A 23,659-nucleotide genomic window follows, 5' to 3' on the forward strand; every position below is an offset into this window, starting at 1 on the left:
AATACAAAAATTTGTGAAAAGATGCAACAGGGTTGATATGTGATTTTATTTATTAGGGAGTGGGAATTTTGTTTTTGGAAATGAGCAAAGTCAGGTCCACCACTGAACATGTTGGTAATGGTGGCCCTACCATTCTATTAAAGTTATCCACTATAAACCAAACCTATACAGATACAAATAAAATAGATACCTAAAAGTTGTTCCCACTTCCTCATAACTAGCTTAGTAAATATGTGAGTAGAAAAAATACATAAAAGATTCTCGAATGCTCATGTGACTATACTCTCAACCCAACATTTTTTTCTTCTTTGTTTGAAAAGTCTTGAGTAGATCACATGGTGCATAAGGTTGAAATCCACATGACATGATTCTTGCGTTTGAGAGTTGGTGAGTCAGATAGTTCATGATATTCAATTTGAAAACCAGAGTGAGTCACGATTATCAGATCAAACTTCCAAGTAAAAATGAGGCCTGTGCATATGGTGACTGAGAAATATGGAATAGATGTGTTAGAAGTAAATTTTTATTTATGTAATAACCTGCAATCGCTTACATTGATGAAGCAGTCATTGTGGTAAACTAAAAGGGAAGAAACAACAGTGACAAATAGAAAGAAGAAAAGAACAGAAAACAGGCACGAGAAGGGAGGGAAGATGAACCTCGTCTTCTCTTTGTTTATCCTTTTCTTTGCTGTCATAAACCTATCCTTCATCATGTTAAAACCTCTTGGTTCTTTGCGGAGAGCCGTTTGAGGAACTCGTAAGTAGTGATCATTGTTGTTGCAGACATTGACATTGATGCCCACCTAGGCCCCAAACCTCTGTAACAAGCCATCCAACCACCTTCCCTAACCAGACTCCTCACTGTCTGCATAATGGTGGGTCCACGACGGCCGTTCTCGTCGCCATCCAAGACCTGCAGTCTTGTCTTGATGGTATCTAGTGGCATGGTGATCAAAGCAGACATGCCACCAGCCACTGCTGCACTGACTCCCTGAACTGCCATCATAGTTTTTGTATCAGGCCTCAAAGCACTGTTAGCTGCATTATCATTGCCCTTGTACAAGTAGTACCCAACTCCACCCCAGACCATCCTTTGTGCAACAGAATATGAAGCCCACCAAACTGCGTTTGAAGGGGCATAGGTCAAAATTGAGATCCCAAAACCCCTATACAAGCCCCTAAGACCGTCATTGCTCAGTATCTTCCTGAAGGCATCAATCCCATTGATGTACCGATATGCGGAAGCCTTAGGACTACCAGAATCACAACAACCTTGAACCATCAACCTCTGGCTCACAACATCAACAGGGGTCCACACAAGCTGTGCTGCCATGGCTGCACTCAAGCCAGCAGCTGCATTGGCAACTGCAGAAGCAGTGGGTTCAGCAAGACCAAACCTAACTGTGGCCGTGCCCACATTGCTTTTGGTAACCTCTAATGCAGCCATGTACAGAGCCCTAGCAGGGATTGTACCCATCAGAGAAGTCCCAAACCCACGGTACAATGCTCTAAAACCCTCACCCTTAATCAATGAAAATGCAGTGCTGATGCAAGATACTTGGGACTGAGCCACTTGCTGCCTAGTCTTCAACACAACAACAGGGTAAAGGGTTGCAGAAACCCCAGAGAAAAGAGCAGCACCAAGGAAAAAGAACTTGGATTTATCAAGCATTTGCCAATCAATCTCACCCGGAACATGAACCTCCTCACTAGATTCTCCCTCTGCCATTCTAATGCTCATTTCCCCCACTTTCAATACCAAGCTTTTAAGTTACAGTCACAGCTTTGTCACGTTCCTTGATATTGCAGAAAACTACTGACAAATGCAGACACAATCGAGGTCACAACACCTCAAAAACCTTGAAGTTGCAGCCAATTTCGCCATAAGAGACCGCTATTTATATCCATGATCTCCACCATCCAACAAAAACCCAGATTCAAAATCTGCTCTTTCCTTCAAAACACCATCCAACCCAACCCTAACTGTACAACCTCAGAAAACCCGGCAACGAAAATTGAAAAATAAAGAAAATATAGAAATAAATTAAAAAATTTAAAAAGGAAAGATGTTCTAGCTGTACAATTGGCAAATTACAATCAAGAAGTGTTGCGAAATTGGAAGAGAAATATAACTAGTGTTTGTGGGAACGAAGTAGGTGGTTTTTTCTCCTCTTGTGGAACCAGGTTTTAGATCGAACGTGTGACACGATGAGTAGATCTAGCATTTCTAAATCAACAAAAGAGGTGTCGCAAACGATTCATACCGGAAAGACATCGGAATCGGAGCCGGCGACGGAAGGTTTGAAGCTTGCCGGGAAATTGGGGGCACCCGTCGGCATCAGAGAGGCATATATAGATAAAATGTTGAGAGCATCAACAAACAGTGCGTGCGAGAGAGATGGGTAACCGGAATGAGAGGTGGATTTGTAGGAGGAGAAGGAGGAAGGCCTTGACACGTGTCGGTTACGGATTAGGGCATGTGTTTGTTCGTCAAGGTGTTTTTGTTTTTGTTGTTGGTTTTTGTCAGATGGATTTGTGCTCCGAGAAAGATAGTGACGTGGCAATCCTTATCCAGTATTGGGTGGCTGGAGCTTTGTTCTCCTGTGACGCGTACCACACTACTACCATGTTACTCGTTTGTTGAGCGTATCATAATCGTCTGATCCTGCTTTGTCAGATGATGGATAATGTGTATGATCGATCATATGGAAATATGATGAAAATAAATCTGTTTGTATGATATTATATAGATTCAGAAAAAATAAAAAGTGAGTGAATTTATTGTTAGATCCCAGATTAAGATTTTGATTAATGTAAATAAATATTAATTTTTATTCTAAATACGACAGATTCATTTTTTTTCAGAAAACTCGTTTCATATAAACAAAGTTTAGTTATTATCACATGCATAATTTTCTCTAAATAGTTACATAGCATGTTTGGGTTTTTATTTTTGTTTCATCAATGAACAGATTTAATGTGTTTCTGTTTTGTTGAGTTTGATAAATATTACAATTTATCATAATTATCCTTTATTACATAATTGGTTATAGCCTTGTCTGAGATAAATAAACATAATGAAAAGATAAAAAGACAAAAAAAATAATTGAAGGAGAAGAAAAAAACATAAACAAATAAAGTGATTTTTTTTATTAATAATAAACAATATATACATATACACATAAAAGTGAGCCTACCCTAAACAAAAACCTACAATTATTTTTTTAGCTATCTATTTTCTTACTACTCTTCTTAGTTATTAGCTATTTACTTATACTTATATGTATATATAGCTTTTTCAAACTCTTTACCTATTTATTCGTTATATTTTTGGTAAACAATATAAATATGCTATAGAACTTTTTGTTATTTAATTTGAAAATTATAAATTAAATGCTATTTAAAAAATATCAAAATTTGTAGGGTTAAATAAGTTTTTTTGTCAGTACTTTTAGTATAAAAATGATTAAAATATATATGCATGTATATAAAATTGATTCAATTTGAAGTTTCACTTCATCAATCCAATGAAAGTAGTTACAATGGACATATCTGCAATCAAAACAACAAGGAATAATTTTGAAAAAACAAACACTAAAAGTCATTTTTCATATAAAATGATCAATTTCAATTATTTTCATATTATAATTACGTAAATGGTCTAGGTCTAAAGACGGACGGAAATTAATTTTATATTATAATACAAAGACGAAAAACATATTTAACCATTTTAAAACTATAAGAAACTAAATTTATATCTTAAAATTTAATTTAATGTTATTAATATAAAAACTTAAGAATGGTAAATGTATTTGATTAAAAGTATATAGATTAAAAATATAGTTTTGAATTTTGTTATTATAATAGTGTTCTATGACAAAATGAATGGATAAGGGTGAAGGTGAGAGATTGAGATCCGGGGAGAATGCAGTGTGGAGAGTGTGGTGGACCAAAAAGTGAAGAAAAAGAGATGATACAATCCAAAATAACCAACTTGCATTCTTTTATTAAGATCTTCTTCTTGTTGTTAGTTAAACATTTATTATGGATGTGATATAGATTTTGACTTATTATAGTATATATATATATATATATATAATATTTGTACACTTCATATTTTTATAGATATGATTATATGATCACAATAACTTATATATTTCATACTAAAACTAAGACATATAATGTATTAAATTAAATTAACCATTTTTTTTTAATTTAGAATAATTAACTGATTTGTCTTATAAATACAAATAAAAAAGTAATTTTCTTTTAGAAACTACTCATAACATTAATGAACACCAAAATATACTTAAATTAATGTATAGCTCCAGTTATTTATTGAGCTAGAAAAGTATTTTATAAAAAATAATTACATAATACATTTTAGAGTAATACTTATTAAACACGATTTTCATCCTATAAAAAAAGTAAAAGTAGAGAGAAAATGAACCATCAATATTTGCTGAATAAGATAAAGAGTTATAATATTTATATAACATTTTCTTATATCACGTCCCTCATTTTATTATATATATACCATCTTTTAATATCTTTCTCGTAAAAAACTGTAAAGAGCAAATGTATAACATTTATTATGCATAAAGGGAATATATTTGTATTTTACATAGTGGAGATAACCTAATTATTTTGTATCTTCAGATTAATAAAAGATTAATCTAAAAAATAATGATAATTTTCTGTAAAATATTTCTGATTTATTTCTATAAATAATATAATATCATATAGGAGGTTTAATTTTACACATAAATTGGAGTTTGAAACATTCTATTATAGGATAATTTATTACTAAATTTTTTATAATAATAAAAAATAAATAAATAGGAATAGAGTGATCAACAAAAATAAAATACAATGATTGGATGATCAACAAAACTGTTTACATTATGTTGAGTAAAGGATAAGAAAAATAGATTTTTCTAAGATATATATATTTTTTTATCGACAAGAAATAAATAAATAAATGTGAACCACTATGGTTCAATCCTTATACACTTTGGGCTAAAAGTCCCTAATATTCCAAACAAAAAAACAACAATCTTTCACAAACAACATAAAAAAAATATATCAACACATATCACTTGTTTTTAATTGAAAACATGCAAATCAAAGGATCAAAACACCAATCTGAAAAGGAAAAAGAAATAAAATTTTTTTTTGGAAGTAACTCAATACCAAACCTTCAACTAAGTCAAGGAAAAAAATTCAAAATGATCAATCACTCCTCCCTTAAAAATATGCTTATTCCGATGACACCAAATCTCACTCACCAAAACAATCCGGATATTTCCAAAAGTTAAATTACCGGTAGTGGGAGCACCGAACAAGTTAAAATGCAAGAAATGTGAGGCAGACTCAAGATGATTTGTCGACTTCAACCCTACCCAATCATAGCAATGACTCCACACGAGCCAAGTTATTCTGCATTCAAAGAACAAATAACTAGTAGTCTTTTCTTTCTCCCCGCAAAAACAACAAAGCAAACTGTCCACCACAATCCCACGTCTCGCCAGATTGACCTTAGCAATCTTATTCTCCATAACCCTCCAAGCAGTTATGTGAGCAGAAGACCAAGCCTTAATCTTCAAAAAACTGTTAAAAACTCGAGGATTCCCCCTCTACCGAACCCTTTAAAAAACCATACACAGAGTTAACTGAATAATCAATGTCACTTCTAGAAGCTCACTAACCTGTTCCATTTCCCAAGTGAAAAGACCTCTTCTCCAAGCCAATTCCCACACCCAAACATTATTAACCCAATCCCCGTAGAGAGAAAACTTAGAGTCTTTCAATATTGGCAATAAGAAAAGTCATTACTCAACTTATTATCTTCTCAAAAAAGTAACTCCTTCTTGTTTCCAAACTTCTACCTAAAACGATCTTAGAAGGATATTCTTCAAACTTCCTGCATCCCGATCTCCTTCAAATCTCTCCACCAAAATGATTTATGATTACGAATCCTATATATAAATTATGTTGAACATGGATGATTTTGGAGATTATGTTTATATATAACTATTTTTTTAATAAATTATAATATTTCTAAAATATCTTTCATTTATTTATTCTGCTAATAAAAAAAATATGGTATGAGATTAATATTTATTGTTCCAATTTTGGAATAATAATTTGAATGCTGATTTTTTTTTTCAATTAAGATTATACAATGGACATAGACCCAAAAAATGATTAAAATTCAAAATTTTAAAACTAATAGATTAAAAAAAGAAGTTACCTTCCTCAATTCATACAAAACACAAGGTTGACTTTTTCTACTTAGAATTAATCAAAGCAATCAAACAACTAAATTAAGTTAATTAAAATTGAAAACAGTTAAGATAAGAATGAAATATGCATGGTGTGAATAGAGCATAATTCATAGGGTTAACTTATTACAATATTGCAAATAGTATTGGTAACACTGTAACAATGACTTGTATATTCAACTCTGCACAATCTTCTTCTACAAATTTCTAACTGGTAAGCATCCATTACAAACATGCCACATACTCATTATCACGTGTTTGCTGTCACCGGTTCATATATTTTATTTAGTTTTTTTTATTTTATTTTTAATTTTAATGACATATGAAAGAAAAGAAAGGAATATAATAAATTGAAAGTGTTTTTTTAATTGAGAAAAAAGGAAGAGGTGAATAGAAACTTTTATTAGGTGTGATTGATGTAATATTAATTATATATTAATATATTTATAAAATAATTTAATTAAAAAACAACTTTTTAAAAGTAATTTAATATAAAAATAAATTATTATAATATTCTGATATAATTTTTATTTTATTTTAAAATAATATTATATTTAAATAAATTATTTTATTTGATATTAAAATAAAAATTTATTATATTATATTATAAAATATAATTATTAATAATATTAATTTATTAATTATAAAATATATAAATATATAATAATATTTAAAATGAAATTTTTAAACATAATTGATTATGTTTGTAAATAGTGTGTTATATTTATATACGTAATCATTATATATAACCAGTTACATAACTTTTGTTACATTTATTCACGATTTCAAATAGAAAGTTTTATCAGTATTTATTCTTGATTTTTGTGATTATTCTGTTTTATTTTTGTGTTTTTTTAATTTTTCTTCTTATACATTAAATATACACATTTCTATATTCTGAAGCAAACACGATGGTAGGATTGAAGAAAAATAGAAAATGAAAGAAAAAAAAAAAGTAAAAAAATATAGTCGTTTGGATTAATGACACACTGTGTGTTTTTGGGCTGTTGCTTTGTTTTAGGCCCATTAATTTAGAATTTAAAATTGTAAAAAACCTTTACATAAATTAAATGAACATATTTGTATTACTGTATTTAAAAATATTTTAATTAAACATAATATTAAAAAAGTCACTTTTACATCTGAGTAACTAATACATCACTTATTTTCATCCTATTAAAATGTCAAATTAAATTATAAATATATTTAATATCAATTATTGTATTTCTTAACTTTTTTTTTATAAAAAATCTTGTTAAAATAAAAGGTAGTTATAATATGTGAGTTTCATAATTATTTATAGTATTATTATTTTATATATTTTTTATAATTTATAAACTTATATTAATTTTATATTTTTATTGCATATTATTATTAATAATAATTATGATGTTACTATTTTATTTCATAGTTCTGTAGAATTAAGAGAGAGAGAGAAATTAAGATATTTTTTAAATAGGTTTAAAGATGTGTGAGCTCATTAATGGTAAAATTTTCTAAATAACTCAAAGTAAAAAAAAAACTGAATAAATGTTGAAATCTAAATAAATACAAGTATAAATTCTTTACAATTATGATGAGTTTAAATGAAATTGTGCATGAAAATAAATTATTAAATTGTTTAATTTGAGTAATTATTTTTAAATGGTCAAATTTGTATATTTTTTAATGTTAACAGTGATGAACTTAAAAATATATAATTAAAGTAAAAAATAATAATTTATTAATTAATTATTTTTTCACTACGAAATAATTAGGAAACTAATAAAATTTAAATCACCAAAGACTTGTAATTAAACTAAAAGAATTTCAAAATAAGAAAACACAGGATATAATTAAATGACACTATTTTAAATAATTGTTATTAATATTAATAAAATTAAAAATAATTGGATATAAAAACTAGAATGACTAAATTAAGTTTATCTCAGGATAAAGTATATGGTTTGAGTTTATAATGGAACACATGAATGTAGAAAATGAGAAGATAATACATTATATTGTTAGTATTATTTTAGTCATTCATTATTAACTATAATTAATTTAGTATCCAATTTTTTTTACACCAATTCTAAATATGTTAAATCGGACCATTTCATTGTCAAATAATATTAATATATAATCGTATCTCAATATTTTTTTTCATTTTCTTTTGTTTTTTTATTATGTTATATTATATTGCTCATATAAAAATATGACCTATGTACTCATGCCATTTTTTAACATTTATTTTCCTTTTTTTTTATCTTTCTTATTCATCCCTTAATAGATTTGTGAAGAAAAAAAAAATCCCAAACTGCATTTACAACTATAATCTACAAAGTTACTCCATTGTTGATAGAAAACATCAAAATTATTACAGCATAATCACTAAGCAAAGATATCATTATAAAATTATAAAGTTGAAATTAATTGAAGAAAATAAAAAGTTATAAAACCGATTGAACTTAGTTGTACAAAAAATTACAAAACTGTTAAATTATACATTCATTTTGATTTACTTCAAGAATATATATAATAAAATTACAATGATTAGAAACTATAAAATATGAATACTAACAACCTTATAAACTGACCACATATGCAATATTTACGGTAAATAAAATCTGAATTAATAACTAACATCTTCTCTTAATTCTGATTTGGAACAACCTTCATGTCCAAAAGAAGCTAACATTCCTACAAAGTTTAAAAATAGCATGACATGGGATATTGCGTAACATACATGCAACTTATTTAATGATGTAGGAATGAGCAGTAGAATAAATTGGAGGCCATCATTTACGTTTGTCAAAGCATTTAGTGACAATCCAAACAAATAGACGCAGACAGAGGACAAGTGTGACGAGTCCTAGGAGTGCAAGCCAAATGTAAATGACATTATAAAATATGGTTTTGGTTGTATGCCAAACGGGATAAGGTGTGACCATATCTGCACCAAGCATGTAGGTCACAGTGAGACTGGTCATGGTGATGCACATGCATATTGACAAAAGCCATGTGAAAAATCTGTTATTCAGAGGGAAGCCACTCACAAGCAAGAGACACATAGCCAAGGATGAAACAAAGCATATAGTGTTTGATAGAAGGAATTTGACATAAGCGTCTGGGTAAACTACAGCTATGACAGATTCACCAGGACATGGATTACCATTTAAATTTTTTGTACATTCCACATATCCACTTTCTGTTGCTGGTCTAACACCACCCGGTGGATTAATAGCAGTTTGAAAGGTGATGGTTGTGATTATGGTAGCAGCCAAACTGAGATTACCTCTCATGTCCTTTAGCCAATCATCCTTGTTCTTGATTGCCAACCAATTCGCCATTTTTTCTATACCTTTTTTCCACCATTTTTTCTCTTCTTTCAGCTTTTCATCCATTGTAACTGATATATCTTGCATAATGAGCTTCATGGAAATTAACAAGCACTTGCATATGTTAGATCAATTTTTTTGCACTCAATGTAATGAATTAATTGCATGTACCTAGGGTTGATTGATGTAGGGTTTAATTTAATTGTTATGTTGTGCAATCAAATTTAGTTACATTAATATCTCTGAATCATTTCAATATTTTTCAGATTTAATTATTCAGTTAATTGCTTTTATATGCCATGGATTAAAAAGAACTTAATGCATTGTCTTTATTTATTTTGAAGTTAAAGGGTTTAAAAGTGCTTTTTCTTCTTCTTGAAATCATTATATAATTAACTAACTAATTAAAATCATTGTCGTCCGAGTATAATACACTAACACATGTATTATACTCGTACGACATATGTATCGGTGAAGTGTTCAATTAAAAATTTATGTTTTGGGTTCCTAACAATTCTAGTATGGTTCCAATACAATTTTGAAAAACACAAATATAATGATTTTTTTAAAAACTCAAACTTATTGTATAAGTTTTTATTATGATTATAGAAATAAGGAACAAATCCTTTTGAACCAGTCATGAGAAACATCTTTCTTGCATAAACAAAAAACTTAGTCATAATGATATAATATATAGATCAACGTGTCCTACATTTTGGAGATTTCACGTATCGAAGTGTTGTGTTGTATCCGTTATCTTTATCAATGTATGTGCTACATAGTTTGAGACCTATACTACGAATTGGTCCACTAATTCAATAGGATTTATGATACAAGGATGAGAAAGAATAAAAAAAAAAAAAAAAAAAGATCGGAAAAAAGACAACAGATAGAATAAAAACAACCTTTAAGATAAAAGAGAATGCAAGAGCCAAGAATACAAGAGCCAAGAATACACACTCTGCTATATCCAAGTATCGTGGGATTTATAATATCCCTTGCAAAGTCATCTTTTCTTCTAATAGATAACTGTGCTGAATATACTGAAAAATAATAGAAAATCCTAACAGAAAATGTTCAATCCAATATTTACAAAAGAAAAAAAAAATCTTATAAATGTAGTCATTTAACCAAGTAAAAATAGATACCCTTCTAATGAATCTTGTAATTGTGCGTCCGGTATCAATTTAAGTGCCGCACATAGTATAATAGTACATGAACAAGTTCTTTAAATTTGATTCCCATAATAATAGTATATGTACTATTTCTTTAAATTTGTTTCTCACTATTTTTTTCTTATGATAAAAAAATTAATAAAATTAACATAATCATTAAAGATGTTCTAACTTTTATAAAAGAAAAAAATAGGCTAGCCATAACAAAAGGGAATCCATTCCTAAATAAATTGTAGTGTAACTACAGATAACACAACAGCAGCAACCCAAAACATCTGATAAACACATTTCAAGTATTAATCCATAACACTCAACCGGGTGAATAAATGTGGGTTGATATTTGAATAAGGTTCAAATAAAAATGAATATTAAATTTCTGAAAACAATTAAAATGAAAAAGTCGACTGTATTGGGCTCTATATCAATCACAAGATCTGAACATACATCAACATTTAATAAATTAAATTAAAAAAAAAAGACTATATACACAAACGTACAAGGCCACTTGGGCTAAAAGCAAAGAACCAAACAACTAATTTAAAGCTCTAATAAACAAGTATAAGTAACGCATAAAAAACAACCAACACCAAGACTACAAGACTACAGAATTCCTACAGTGAAAAAAACTAAAAAATTGGCAAAACCAGTGCCACAACAGCGCATAAAAAACCAGATGAAGCACCTACTGCTAAGTTGCAGAACCTGCAGAAAACACCTAGTCTTATTGAGCTGAATGCCTTCCCTAATCAACACCAACACAGAACCAGAAAAAAGAAAAGCAGAAATGGTGTAACAGCTTGAAAACGGTAGCAGCAGCTGCTACCAAAAAGCCCTTACGCCCATGGAGAAAAGCCAGAAAACACCATGGTTTTAGCTTCAAGCACTACTAAAACAGAGGAACCCACCATCATGCCTACAATAGACTCCTAAACACCTGTTTTCGTGAACCAAGTGCAACTTAGAACTGCCAATAGCCGAGAGCTGACACCACAGCCCACAAACCAGCTGCTATCAACAAAAGAAGACATGCATGAACCCTCCAAAAGCTCCTAACAGACTGTTTCCTGAACCCTATCTTACAGACCTTTCATTGGTCACAAAGAAGGCATTGACTAGGATTCATTTACCAATCCGTTTTAACAATAGTCAAGAAAGCAATTGTGCGTAATTGTTTTTTTATACTTGATAAAAGTAAGATCCCAGATCAGTTCTGCTTCTAAGACAGAATGATTCCTTCTCCTCCTCTTGCTATTTTTTCATATTATATATATTTACAATAGTATTTGACAACCTCTAATTCTAATTTTATAATTATTTAAAAAAATATTGATAAGAAGTAAAGACAGAAACACATATTAGGAGATGACATACCTTCTCTTGCTTTAGTATGAAAGCTGAAGATGCTATTAGTTTGTTGCCTTTTGCAACGAAGTTGCTGCTTTGAAGCCAGAAAAAGAATACATTTATACTGCAAAAACTTGTTCATAACCTAAGAAATAAGGGTATGCTGGAAAATTTGCAATAAAATCAGTTTAGTGGATGTGTGAATCACTTAATTGAAAAGACTTTACCAAACTGTTGTATTATTGTCTTCATCTAAACAATTGCTTTATCATACTACTTTATAACACTTTCACTGTTTTTTTCTTACATTTAAATTACAATTTTATAAATTCTTATTTCGTGGATAAAAAATGTGGTCAAGGAATACTTTTCCTTTTTAAAATATTGTGAAGCTTATATGGCCGAAGATCCTTACAGAAAAAGGCAGAAAATGGTTGGTACAGACACATTTAGAATAGATTTGTCTGCATTAACCATATTATTAGCAAGAAAAAATTATTGTAGACATTATTAGTATGCATGAGAGAAGTTGGGGGCAATTTGGATTGGTATTGTGAGTGGAATTTGGAGACATAGAAATTCGGTGACCTTCGACACGGGTGTGGTAGATGCGCTCGAGGTATTTGTACTGGTACAGATAAATGTTTGGTCTTAGATTTTTGTAAAGTACTGTTGTAATTCCTTTACGTACCCCAACTGAGTTTTGAATCCAGTAGATTGTATGAGGCTGGTTGTTTAATGCTTTTTTTGAGTAGCTTTGATTGTTCTTTATTTAAGTTGGAAGGTATTCCTTGGTTGAAGGTTAGTAAGGCACTAACTATTTATGTATAAGGGTTGGATCATCCTGAAGTGATTCCCATTTATTTATTTTTTATTGTTAATAAAAGAAAAAAAATAGACAACTTTTCAATCCAAACCATATAATGCATCGCACCAAAAGCATACTAAAAGAAAAGCCATAATTATTTGTAACTTTTCTCCTTCTCCACATATTCTTTCCTTTTCCCTGACCCAACACATCAATAATGCATGACACGATCATGAAGTTCTTCATTTCTTTTTCCACTTTCCAACATTTCATATCACACTTATTCGAATATTAATGGTTCAAATTTAAACTTTTTTTTATTAAATAAACTTATCCATGGGTGAGATTCGATGTGTTGTGAACGAATATATACCATTATGTCATGTCATTAATAGATAACTATTACTTAGTGATAATTATTTATAAATTTGGATCTCTAAATAAACTAGAATTTACGTTTAGATTTTAAGTACGAATTATTATAAGTAAATAAAATTAAGTTCTTTTATATTTTTCTTTAAGTAATTTGATAAAAGTAATACGAAAATAAAATTTGTATGTAGTTTTAGTGCATTAAAACGATAATATTTTTAAAGGATATTATCCATAGATAATAGTACTGGATTAATTGGTAAATAAAATTATAGATTACTTACTATTTTACCTACAAATTATTATAATATTAATACCTATAATCATATTACTATTATTAAAAGTAATACTAATAATAATGTTAATCATAATACTACTACTATTAATAATATTAATAATATATATTATTAATATTAATGTTAATAATTTTATTTATAATATTAATAATAATAACAATATTAACATTATTATTAACAATAATATTATTATTAATATTATTATTATTATTATTATTAAGATTATGATTACTAATTTTATTTAATGCTATTTTTTTTCACTTAACGTAGTCTACACAACATGTAAACCCAGCTGCTAATTAAAATGTAAATACACTGAGAGAAAAAGACACTATCCTCACATGGCTAATGTTATTGTCACCTACAAGTACTTGGAAGTTAATAACGTAACTGTTTATTACTACTCAAATTATTATGATTTAAATCAAGACATTTGTAAAAGAAATAGTATAATATTGATTCGGTGGTGATTCTTAAATTAGTTTTTTTTATTAATGTCACAGTAATAAATTTTAACTCCTTCTTTATTTAAGAAAATAATTTAAATAAAGTTGAGTTAATCTTATTTCATTAAATTTGGGTCAACCCAAATTTTGAAAATCAATTATTTACTATTATTATTTTTTTTTACTATTTTAAGGTATTTTAGGATTTTAGTTCATTTACCTACACTTGTCAGAAAAATTTTAAGTTTTAGTGATGTTTCCTTATATCAATTAGAGATTTATTAAATCATAATACATTCCACATTAAATCTTTCATTTTCAATTTAAGAAAATTATCAAAATGAATGTATGATTTGAATGAAACCAATGTAAAAGAGACACAATTGTATCATTCATGCATGATTCCAGTTTGTTAAATTCAAAATTAAGCAAAGTCATAGAGACCATACACGAATTTTGTGTTAAAGTCATGTCACTGTGATACAACTTTCACGTGAACTCAATCCTTAATAGTTTTTTTTTCCTAAATCCATAATTTATAATCTAATTTGCACCCTTTCGATAAAAAAAAAAAACTCTTTTAATGCTAAAATATTGAATCCATGATCAACAACTTTTGGATATCTTAACATGCAACTTCCATTTTAAATTGGACCAACAAAGCCAAAACGTAGAAGAGCTTCTTCATAACCAAAACAATAAGGCGACAGAAGATTGCCACACACATTAAAACACTAAAAACATTGAAACTCTTGTTTGCTTTATGTATCCAATCATGAGCAAGTCTTGTGCTGAGATTGCAATGTTTTGCAATGTTTTAGGTGTTTTGATGTTTAAGAGTAAAATCAAACATGGTATATGAACATTGAAGCATGCAAATTCATTTTTTTTATAAACAAGAAACGAATAAATAATGGAAATATTTTAGAAATACCTTAACTCTTGTACAAACAGGAAAACCTAAATTCCTTACAACAAACACTTGAAATTAAGATTTCAAACAGTAACAAACTATTACAAACATGACCCTAAGCCTTCTTAAAAGAAAACAATGAATAAAAAACCTATTACAAAATAATCTGTAGGAGTGTACCAACAATATAATTACTGCATAATCCTTAGCAGAACTTTAGGTCACTCAAGGTACATATTGGCATAAACCTAGATTAGATATGCCATTATAGCTTAGGTTTTGCAAACCATTTAGTGAGAATCCAAATAACCAGGCGCAAGCAAAAAACAAAAGTCACGAGTACTAGCAGTGCCATCCAAATAATAATAATAACAATTCCAAACATGGAGATGGATGTGGCCCAGACAGGATCAGGGGTGACCATTTTAACACCATACATGTAGGTAAGAGCAAGACTAGTGATGGTAATGCACATACCTATTGATAAAAGCCAGGTGAAAAATCTGTGGTTGAGAGGGAATCCACTAACAAGCAAGAGACAAACAACTGAAGATGATATGAAACATGTAGTATTCCAAATAAGGAAGAAGGTATAATGCCCTGGCATTCTATAAGCTAGGATAGATTCTCCAGGACATGGCCAGATATCGTCTGAACAAACCACTTTTCCTTCACTCTCTCTTGGCGGTCTAACACCACCAGGTGGGTTTAGAGCATTTTGAAACGTCATTGTTGTGATTACAGTAGCCACCAAAGAAAGGTTACCTCTCATATCCTTCAACCATTTATCCTTATCCTTGTGTGCCAGCCAATTCCCTACATTTTTCAGAGCTTTTCTCCACCCTTTTGACTCCTCTTTCTCCTCGCCTGCAACGTTCACCGTAATTGATGGATCTCCCATGCCTTCACCAAATTATAAAAACTATTTAGAACTTTAAGTTGCATGCATGCATGTATTCAAATATGGATTATCATATTTCTTTTTTTAATAACGTGAAACCAAAAATCTCATCAATAAAAATCTTTACACGACTTCACTTTAAAGTAATAAAAATCGTATCGGCTTAACACCACTACTTCAACTTCACATTATATTTTCAATAGTAAAAAACGAACCATTTTCACAATGCATCAAAAACCTTGTCTGTGGTTCAAATGTAGAGTGATTTGTCTTCTTTCATGACACTTTAAATTTAGGATGATTGTTTTTCATGCATAAAAAAAGAAGAAAGGTGAGATGAAGCTAGCTAGATATAAAGTAGAGTAAAGAAGTAGATGAAAGATAAAATAAAATATAGGATTCATTTGGTCTGACATACCTTTGCTTGTTTTGGTATGGTAGCTGGCAAATCCAAGTGAATGGTGAAGTTGATTTTGAGGCCATATCTATATTTATAGATGGAAAGTTGTTGATACATAGAAAAAGAGGATTATTTTCTAATTGTGGTAAAATCCATTATTAAGTTTCTCTTATTATGGCAAGTTGCGACTTAAGAGTGATGTAATGTAATAGACTAGTGTTCCTTATATACCCTACCATTTAATATGTTATTTCCCCTTATAGAAAAAGGTAAGATAAGGATTTTTTTTTTAAATATATTCATCACGTGTTTGATGGTTTGAATATATTTATGGAAAAAGATATTTTCACAATAGTTTTACCTTAAACACACCTGGCAACACTTTTTCTAATGATAAAATATTAAATTAAATTATTTAATAAAAAATTGTTGTATATTGTCAATCTTTATATTTATTGAAAAGTGGCCTTGGAATAGAGTGCTTTTTTATATTGCCTTAACAATTGCTTTTATATAACACCAGAAAGCATACCCATTGTAAATAAAGTTGAGGAGCCACAGAATAAAAACCACAATTAGTGGTGGAAGAATATGTTCTCCTCCGGGAGCATAAAGAGTCTCTTATAAGAAAGAACCAAGAAAAAGATATGAAATAAGCTCGTGATTGTTCTTGATTGTGAACTTGGGAGACTAAAAAATAAATATAATCAGTGAAATGAAGAGCAAAAAAGTTGAATGAAGTAGTTGGAGAATCAAGAATACATAATAGTCTTTTTCATATCCAACCAACTTGGAAGGCTTTGCAACCTTTAACTCCAAGCAAAGCTCGAAAGCCGTATAAATATTCCAAACCACAAAGTACCCTCACCAAGCCATTATAGGGTGGACAGATAAAAGGTTTGAAATTTTAGGTCTAAATTACTGATTGCTATATATCTTGTTATTGTTAAATTTAAGCTTACAAGAGGGAGTGTGATTCGTTAGTTCCGTTTCTGTTTTTTTTTTGTTGTTGTGAAGGTTTGTATGGGTTAGTAAGACAAGTGATCAAAACAATTTGCTTAAAGGTGTGTAGGTGGGTAGGATGGAGGTTGAAGCTTGTGTTTTACAATTTGCAGATGACACTCTTTTTTATGCGAAGAATCCTTCTCAAATGTCATCAGCATGAAAGTTATCCTCAGGTATTATGAGCTCGCTTATGGGATGAAGATAAATTTCCACAAATCTAAGCTGACAGGTATTAATGTCGAAAGCGCTTCTCTTGGTGTTTATGCAAAATCCCTACATTGTAATGTGATGAGGTTACCCTTAAAGTATCTGGGGCTAGAAGTGGATGGTAAGCCGAGGAATAAGCCTTTCTGAGAGCTTATTCTGAATAAAATAAGTGTTAAACTAAGTGCATGGAAGGAGAGATTTTTATCTCTGACAGAAAGAATATGTTTGGTTAAGTCGGTCTTCATGTCAATGGAGTAACTAATTTTCGTTTTATGCTTATTGTTAAATTCTTTCTGATTAATGGAGTCTTGATTTTGATCCTTAAATTTAATTGAAAAGTATCTTTAAGGATTTGAAATAGATGAAAATATTTCATAACTTGTAATGCTAGCAATAGATTTTAGGTTATTAATTGTATCATAATTCTGTTCATAAAGCTTGATGATTTGTTAAATATATGAGGAATCAGTGTTTGAGAAATTTTCTAATGAATTTCATCTGAGGAATCAAGGTGAATGACCTCAAATTACAACTTGTTCCAACCAAGATAAATTATTACCTTCTAATTAAAGAACTTAGTATTTTCTGTTTTGTCTTACTTTTCTTAAGGTTAATCACATCCCTCATTCCTGTCTCATTTTATTAATTATTTTCTTAATTTAAGAATTATTTGATTTTGACTACATGTACTAAAATTTATTAAATTCTCCTTAATATTTCTTCTAAGTGATGTATTTATTTCATCTTGATTGTGAATAAATCTATACAAGATCAATATTATTTGCTAATATTCGTGTCTTAATATTCATAGTTAGTCTTGGATGACAAGTCTTAAGGGATGATACTTGTTTGTATCACTGCACAACTCCTCATGAACAATAAGACTTGTTCAAGGTAGGTTAAAATCCTAACTGCACTACAAGAAATCATCAAATAAAAAAAAATCATTAAATAAAAGCTAATGTTAAAGTCAAAAAATAATTAGTTACTATGTTGATTAAAAAATTAGATATTATTTTATAGACTAAAAAAAATTATCGGAATCTAAAATAATTTCTCTTATTAATAAAAAAATATACATTAGTTTCTATTATCACTACATAGTCCCTTGGCCTTGAGTATATTAGTGAAGAAAAACATTTTATTATAGTTCTACAATATTTTTTATAACGATTTTGATGATGAACAGATTTAGGCGGTATAAAAACTCTTGTAGTTTCTATGTCAGTTGAAAAACTGTCTTAGTAAGTTTACTTACTATGACTATTGTATATAAACTATTATAAATATACAAAATATTTATCAGTGTGTTCAAATGAAAATTTCTATGACTAGTATTTTCATAACAATCATATAAAATATAACTTATTATGATATTCAACATTGCAATTGTCATAAGTCACTTTTTATGACAAATATTTTTAGAACTATAATAAAAAATAGAGTTATTATGATAGGTAGAATCACAATAGTCATAATAAGTTATTTTTAAAAAATATTGTTTAGCTTTATCTAGTTTCCTCCATTCATTAATAGTATTAGCAACCTACATATAATAATATATAATTTTCATATAAACCAATTCTTGGATAATTATTCGTTATCCAATAAACATTGTAAAAAAAGGATAAATATAAAATTCATATATTTAAATAAACTAAATAATTTTGCAACCTTACAAAAACTATATTTTTATCTTTCATTAAAGATGAATAGTTAAATAAATAAATAAAATGACTTTTAATACTCTTATAGCAAAAAAATCCAAATTCCTCTTAGCATCATTCGTGCTTAGTCCCCTGTACTCCTTTTAATACCATGTCGTTTTATTTGATTAAAATTTATTCAAAGAACTTATATCTTTGAATAAGCATTCTGCAACATTCAAAGAACTTATATCTATTTGCCAAATTTTAATCAATAAGCATTCTGATGTCCAATCCAACACACCAAGAACAATGAGATAGCACATGCAAACATAACATAACTACCTATATGCATCCTTCTAGAAGAAAGAAAATAAAACATTTTGGAAATAGAGCACAAACACATTCAATGCAATTTCGACCAAAATTACAGCTTACACTGAAGATGAGTACATTTTATTTCTACCCTCTCCTAATTCTTCTATACCGCACAATCCAAGCATTAAGTTAATCTTCAAGTTTTCAACTTTGAAACTTCCCATCTACTACTCTTAACTTTGCAGTTTTTCTGGTTCGCCATCCTCTATCCATTCATTCATTCATTTATCTTATAAGATTTCTTAGGTAAGAACATTTGTTCCCGATCACTCTTTGAAAAATTTAGATTAATTATGACAAATTAATCTAATTTTATGTTAAAATCATGTCAATGTGATACAATTTTCACGTGAACTCAATGTGAAAGTGAAGTCGTATGAATGTCACTAAAGTTCTTCATGTAAATTTGTTCAACTTGTAATACTTATTTTTGTCCAAATTCACAATTTATGATCTAAATTGCACCACTTTGATGCACAAAAAAACCCTTTTTATGCTATTGAATCCATGATCAACAACTTTTGGATATCTTAACACGCAACTTCCATTTTTAATTCGACTAGCAAAGCCACAATGCAGAAGAGCTTCTTCATAACCAAAACAATAAGGCGACAGAAGATTGCCACACATTAAAACACTAAAAATAGTGGAACTCTTGTTTGCTTTATGTATCCAATAAAGAGCAAGTCTTGTGTTGAGGTTGCAATGAAACATGATATATGAACATTGAAGCATGCAAAAAGCAAATAATAGAAATATTTCAGAGATACCTCTTATATAATCAGGACAACTTAAATTCTTTACAAGTACAACCACATTGAATCGAATCCGAGTTCAAGCTGGACCACACTATCACAAACACTAAGACTTCTTACACAAAGAAAACAATAAACAGAAAACCTATTACAAAACCATCACCAGAAGTTTACCAACAATATAATTACTGCATAATGTCCTTAGTAGGACTTTAGGTCTCTGAAGGTACATATTGCCCCAATAGATTGGATATGCCATTATTTCTCAGGTTTGGCAAACCATTTAGTGAGAATCCAAATAAACAAGCGCAAGCAAAGAACAGAAGCGACGAGTACTAACAGTGCTATCCAAATTATAAAAACAATTCCAAACATGGAGGTGGAAGTTGTCCAAATAGGATCAGGGGTGACCATTTCAGCACCATACTTGTAGGTAAGAGTAAGACTAGTGATGGTGATGCACATGCCTATTGACAAAAGCCAGGTGAAAAATCTGTGCTCGAGAGGGAATCCACTAACAAGCAAAAGACAAACAGCTGAAGATGATATGAAACATGTAGTGTTCCAAATAAGGAAGTCGGTATAATCCTTTGACTGTGTATAACCTAGGATAGACTCTCCAGGACATGGCCAGAGATCGTCTGAACAACCCACTATTCCTTGACTCTCTTTTGGCGGTCTAACACCACCAGGTGGGTTTAGAGCACTTTGAAAGGTCATTGTTGCGATTACAGTAGCCACCAAAGAAAGGTTACCTCTCATGTCCTTCAACCATTTATCCTTATCCTTATGTGTCATCCAATTCCCTACATTTTTCAGAGCTTTTCTCCACCCTTTTGACTCCTCTTTCTCCTCGTCTGAAAGGTTCACCATAATTGATGGATCTGCCATGCCTTCACCAAATTATAACAACTATTTACAACTGTAAGTTGCATGCATGTATGCATATATGGATTATCATATTTCTTTTTGTAATAACGTGAAACCAAAATCTCATCACTTTAAAGTAATAAAAATCTTTACACCACTTCAACTCCACATTATATTTTCAATAGTAAAAAACGATTCCATTTTGATAATGCATCAAAAACCTTGTTTGTAGGTTCAAATGTAGAGTGATTTGTCTTCTTTCATGACAGTTTAAATTTATGATGATTTTTTTTCATTCTTAAAAAAAGAAGAAAGGTGAGATGAAGCTAGCTAGATATAAAGTAGAGTAAAGAAGTAGATGAATGATAAAATAAAATATAGGATTCATTGGTCTGACATACCTTTGTTTGTTTTGGTATTGGAGCTCGCAAAACCAAGTGAATGGTGAACTTGCTTTTGAGGCCATATCTATATTTATAGATGGAAAGTTGTTGATACATAAAAAAGAGGATTATTTTCTAATTGTGGTAAAATCCACTATTAAGTTTTTCTTATTAGGGCAAGTCGCGACTTAAGAGTGATATAATGTAATAAGTTATAAAAAGGTAAGATGGATTTTTTTTATATATTCATCAAGAAAATCATCATTCTAAATAATTTTAAAGAACAAAATAAACAATTTTAAAACTAAACAAATTATTAGTAATATAAACTAGTTTCTATTATTAATAAATAATAAAATTTTATAAAGTGGTTTTTAATTATTACTTACCAAAGATTTTAGTTACTAATATTTTAATTCTAAATTAGTTTATAAAAACTAATTAAAATTAATTTAAAATTTAAAATATTAGTAACTAAAATCTTAGTAACTAAAATCTTAGTAGCTAATTTAAATACTAATTTAAAAGTTATTTTTATAATTTTTTATTAATAATAAAAATCACACAAATAAATATATTTATAGAAGCAAAGTTGTTCATACATAAAAAAAATATAGTATTATTTTCTAATTGTGGTAAAATTCACTATTAAATTTGTCTTACCCTATCATTTAATATGTTATTTCTCTTATATCTGTTTGACAACTATATATAATAATGAAATATTAATTAAGTTATTTAATTAAAATATAAATTAAATTATTGAATAAAAATTTAATAAAAATAATTTTTAGATGAAAATATAAATTTTGAAAAGTGTCAAAGTATTATCTCCATTTTCTTATTATAAGAAAAGGTAAGTTCAGTTTTTTTTTTTTTTTTACAAATTCATCACATGTTTGATGGTTTGAATATATTTATGGAAAAAGATATTTTACCTTAAACGCACTTGACAACTTTTTTAAATAATAAAATATTAAATTCAATTATTTAATAAAAAATGGTTATATATTGTCAATCTTTATATTTATTAAAAAGTGGCCTTGGAATAGAGTGTTTTTTAGATTGCCTAAACAATTAATTTATATTATATATAAAAATTAATAGAGAAATATACTATATAATTTATTTATATAACATTATAAGGGGTGTGAAATTAATGTGAAGGGGGAGCTCAGTAAAGAAATCATGTCTACAAAACGACTAATCTGACTAATTAATCAAAATACTGAAAACTAAAAAGCTTTGCAAAATTCTTTTTTTTTTCTCGTTTGAAATGAATAATTTATCATCATCATCAATTTTTTCCACTTTATTTTTCAAAATCCATCTTTTTTACCAAAAAAAAACTTCCATTCTTTTTTCTTTTGCAATCTTTCTGAAGCATGTAAAATATTCATTGCTTGAATTTTTTTTAACTTTCACCCTGAAATTGTTTTTAACTGTTGTTTTGTATATGAGATGAAGTACCTCTTGTGTTTTTATTTTATTTTATTTTTTTCAGAAAAAAATGTATAAAATTCCTTGCAAGAAAAAAATGTATAAAATTCCTTGCAAGAAAAAAACCTAATTAATTTTGGTAACTGGATTGAACATGTATAAAATAAGCAAAAAAAAAAAAAAAATTGGGAAAATTTGTAGTAAGCTCCTGGAGAATTTGTAACATGAGAAAGCATATACCCATAGAAAATAAAGTTGATTAGGACCCACACAAAATAAAAACCACAGTTAGTGGACTTACTTTGGTGGTGAATATGTCCTCCTCCTGGAGCATAAGGAATGTCCTATAAGAAAGAACCAAGAAAAAGATATGAAATAAGGTGGTGATTGTGAACTTGTGAGACTTACAAATGAATAATTAGTGAAGTGCAGAGCAAAAAGTTGAAGAATCAAGTTCATTATCTCCACCATCTTGACACCTAATCATGCACAATTATTCCAATATATCAGAAGAAGAATAAGTCTTTTCTTATCAACTTGGAAGGCTTTGCAACCATTAATTCCAACAAAATCAAAGTATGAAAGGCACCAGTTATAGGTACAAATATTCGAAAGCACAAAATATGTACCTCCACCAAGCCATCTTCCAAACCAGATAACATTATAGGGTGGACAGATAAAAGGTTTGAAATTTTAGGGTGAGGAGTATGCTTTTAT

General features: G+C 29.1%; 4 protein-coding genes across 7 annotated transcripts; all 4 read right to left on the reverse strand.

Moving 5' to 3' along the window:
- Nucleotides 1-10: 10 nt before the first annotated feature.
- LOC137818476 (uncharacterized) lies at nt 11-2,511 on the reverse strand. Its single transcript, XM_068621929.1, has 2 exons — nt 660-2,511; nt 11-486 (listed from the first exon to the last, which is right to left on the reverse strand). Exon 1 carries the CDS (start codon nt 1,741-1,743, stop codon nt 712-714), a length of 1,032 nt encoding a protein of 343 aa, XP_068478030.1. The 5' UTR covers nt 1,744-2,511; the 3' UTR covers nt 11-486; nt 660-711.
- A 6,364-nt stretch (nt 2,512-8,875) lies between these two features.
- On the reverse strand, nt 8,876-12,309 carry LOC137819743 (uncharacterized). 2 transcript variants are annotated; one of them, XM_068623711.1, is made up of 2 exons: nt 12,150-12,309; nt 8,876-9,696 (listed from the first exon to the last, which is right to left on the reverse strand). In XM_068623711.1, the coding sequence occupies exon 2, from the start codon at nt 9,688-9,690 to the stop codon at nt 9,064-9,066; it is 627 nt and encodes a 208-aa protein (XP_068479812.1). In that variant the 5' UTR covers nt 9,691-9,696; nt 12,150-12,309; the 3' UTR covers nt 8,876-9,063. The 2 variants fall into 2 exon arrangements, with proteins under 2 accessions (XP_068479812.1, XP_068479811.1); XM_068623710.1 differs by having other exon boundaries at nt 8,876-11,783; nt 12,150-12,271.
- Nucleotides 12,310-14,953: 2,644 nt separating this feature from the next.
- On the reverse strand, nt 14,954-16,334 carry LOC137818710 (uncharacterized). Of its 2 annotated transcripts, XM_068622280.1 has the most exons (3): nt 16,277-16,334; nt 16,074-16,142; nt 14,954-15,860 (listed from the first exon to the last, which is right to left on the reverse strand). In XM_068622280.1, exons 2-3 carry the CDS (start codon nt 16,087-16,089, stop codon nt 15,223-15,225), a joined length of 654 nt encoding a protein of 217 aa, XP_068478381.1. In that variant the 5' UTR covers nt 16,090-16,142; nt 16,277-16,334; the 3' UTR covers nt 14,954-15,222. The 2 variants fall into 2 exon arrangements, with proteins under 2 accessions (XP_068478381.1, XP_068478382.1); XM_068622281.1 differs by lacking the exon at nt 16,074-16,142 and having other exon boundaries at nt 16,277-16,315.
- Nucleotides 16,335-20,241: 3,907 nt separating this feature from the next.
- Nucleotides 20,242-21,583, reverse strand: LOC137819220 (uncharacterized). 2 transcript variants are annotated; one of them, XM_068623000.1, is made up of 2 exons: nt 21,521-21,583; nt 20,242-21,142 (listed from the first exon to the last, which is right to left on the reverse strand). In XM_068623000.1, the coding sequence occupies exon 2, from the start codon at nt 21,138-21,140 to the stop codon at nt 20,508-20,510; it is 633 nt and encodes a 210-aa protein (XP_068479101.1). In that variant the 5' UTR covers nt 21,141-21,142; nt 21,521-21,583; the 3' UTR covers nt 20,242-20,507. The 2 variants fall into 2 exon arrangements, with proteins under 2 accessions (XP_068479101.1, XP_068479102.1); XM_068623001.1 differs by having other exon boundaries at nt 20,242-21,133; nt 21,521-21,559.
- Between the last annotated feature and the right edge of the window lie 2,076 nt (nt 21,584-23,659).

This window comes from Phaseolus vulgaris, chromosome 10, assembly GCF_000499845.2.
Source record: "Phaseolus vulgaris cultivar G19833 chromosome 10, P. vulgaris v2.0, whole genome shotgun sequence".
Classification (NCBI taxonomy): domain Eukaryota; kingdom Viridiplantae; phylum Streptophyta; class Magnoliopsida; order Fabales; family Fabaceae; genus Phaseolus; species Phaseolus vulgaris.

Excerpts from the sequence above, each read along its gene's own strand:
- LOC137819743 (XM_068623710.1), bottom strand. The coding sequence starts at position 9,702 with ATGAAGCTCATTATGCAAGATATATCAGTTACAATGGATGAAAAGCTG.
- LOC137819220 (XM_068623000.1), bottom strand. The coding sequence starts at position 21,140 with ATGGCAGATCCATCAATTATGGTGAACCTTTCAGACGAGGAGAAAGAG.
- LOC137818476 (XM_068621929.1), bottom strand. The coding sequence starts at position 1,743 with ATGAGCATTAGAATGGCAGAGGGAGAATCTAGTGAGGAGGTTCATGTT.